Source organism: Cucurbita moschata, unplaced genomic scaffold, assembly GCF_002738365.1.
Source record: "Cucurbita moschata cultivar Rifu unplaced genomic scaffold, Cmos_1.0 Cmo_Scf00039, whole genome shotgun sequence".
NCBI classification, from domain to species: Eukaryota; Viridiplantae; Streptophyta; class Magnoliopsida; order Cucurbitales; family Cucurbitaceae; genus Cucurbita; species Cucurbita moschata.
The window spans coordinates 719,118-720,229 of NW_019268555.1; the positions used below are offsets into that span (position 1 = coordinate 719,118).

At 32.1% G+C, this 1,112-nt stretch overlaps 1 protein-coding gene across 1 annotated transcript; it reads right to left on the reverse strand.

The window, feature by feature from the left end:
• Positions 1-327: 327 nt before the first annotated feature.
• Positions 328-740, reverse strand: LOC111432638 (cysteine proteinase inhibitor 8-like). The gene has a single exon (XM_023069586.1). It carries the CDS (start codon positions 709-711, stop codon positions 367-369), a length of 345 nt encoding a protein of 114 aa, XP_022925354.1. The 5' UTR covers positions 712-740; the 3' UTR covers positions 328-366.
• Positions 741-1,112: the final 372 nt, after the last annotated feature.

The following is a 1,112-nucleotide window of genomic DNA, read 5'->3' on the forward strand; positions in this document are numbered from 1 at the left end:
AATAAATTTAAAAGTTTTTTTTATTTTTTTATTTTTTTTTTGTTAAAGAGAACTATAAAAAGTTGAATTGCATTTTTTCATAAAAAAAATTAATTACAAAGTATTTTTAATTTTTGTTTGTTACTATATATATATATATATATATATATTAGATATTGTGTTTTCTAATCCAATGAAATGGTATTGACTCCAATAATGCATGTTCAAATGTGTTTCCGTACTTTATTCATTCATTTCTAGAGCGCAATAGGAAGCACTTGAGATATTAATAACTTTTCCTTTTCCTTTTAATATAGCATTACATATGACATTTTAGATCAGATTATCCAAGAAAAAAGAAAATTAAATTAGGGTTTTACTGATGAATTAGGAGAGAGGCTTGAAGGACACGAGCTGCTTGGAATGCTCCCATTTCTTCTCCAACACGACGGCCTGATATTGCGCATCCAAACTTCCATCCTTGACCTCGATAACGAGGTGGTAGTTGATTCCAGAGGCGACCTGTGATTCGCCGCTAACGACCCTCTTGTATACGAAGTTGTTTTTGGATTCCAAGTTGTTCTCTTTCACAGCGAATTTTCCGATCTCTTGAATGTGCGGATCATCCACGTCTGCAATTGGCTTCCAAGAGCCGACTTGATTCTTGTTTTGAGCGATGGCCAGGATCGGGAGGAGAAGGACGAGGAAGAGTGAAACCGAGTAGGATTTCATCGTAAGCGTAGAGGGAGCGGGTGAATGAACAAGTGATAGAAATGAAAGTTTTGGTGAGGAGTGTGGTGTGTTAGAGCAATTTATAAAGAGTTTGGTCGCAAGGGATTCCAAATCATACTTATGGCAACCTAACCCTACTTTTTTTTCTTTCTTTTTTTATTTTTTTTAATTTTTTTTTTCATAGGATTAAGAGACACCATTTCTAAAATTTACCATGTTCCATAAATAATTAAAAAGAATGTTTTGGCAATTTTTTTTTATTATTTTTTAAAAGCGAATGATTTAAATAAAAAAGTTATACCTCACACCTAAGTTATGAGTTTGGTTTGTATTTAGGGTTTAAGTTTGACTTCGAACTTCCACTAATGTCAAATTTAGTTTGAAATTATTTTTAATTTATT

What these genes read in the sequence shown, in the direction of transcription:
- LOC111432638 (XM_023069586.1), bottom strand. Translation starts at nt 711, where the DNA reads ATGAAATCCTACTCGGTTTCACTCTTCCTCGTCCTTCTCCTCCCGATC.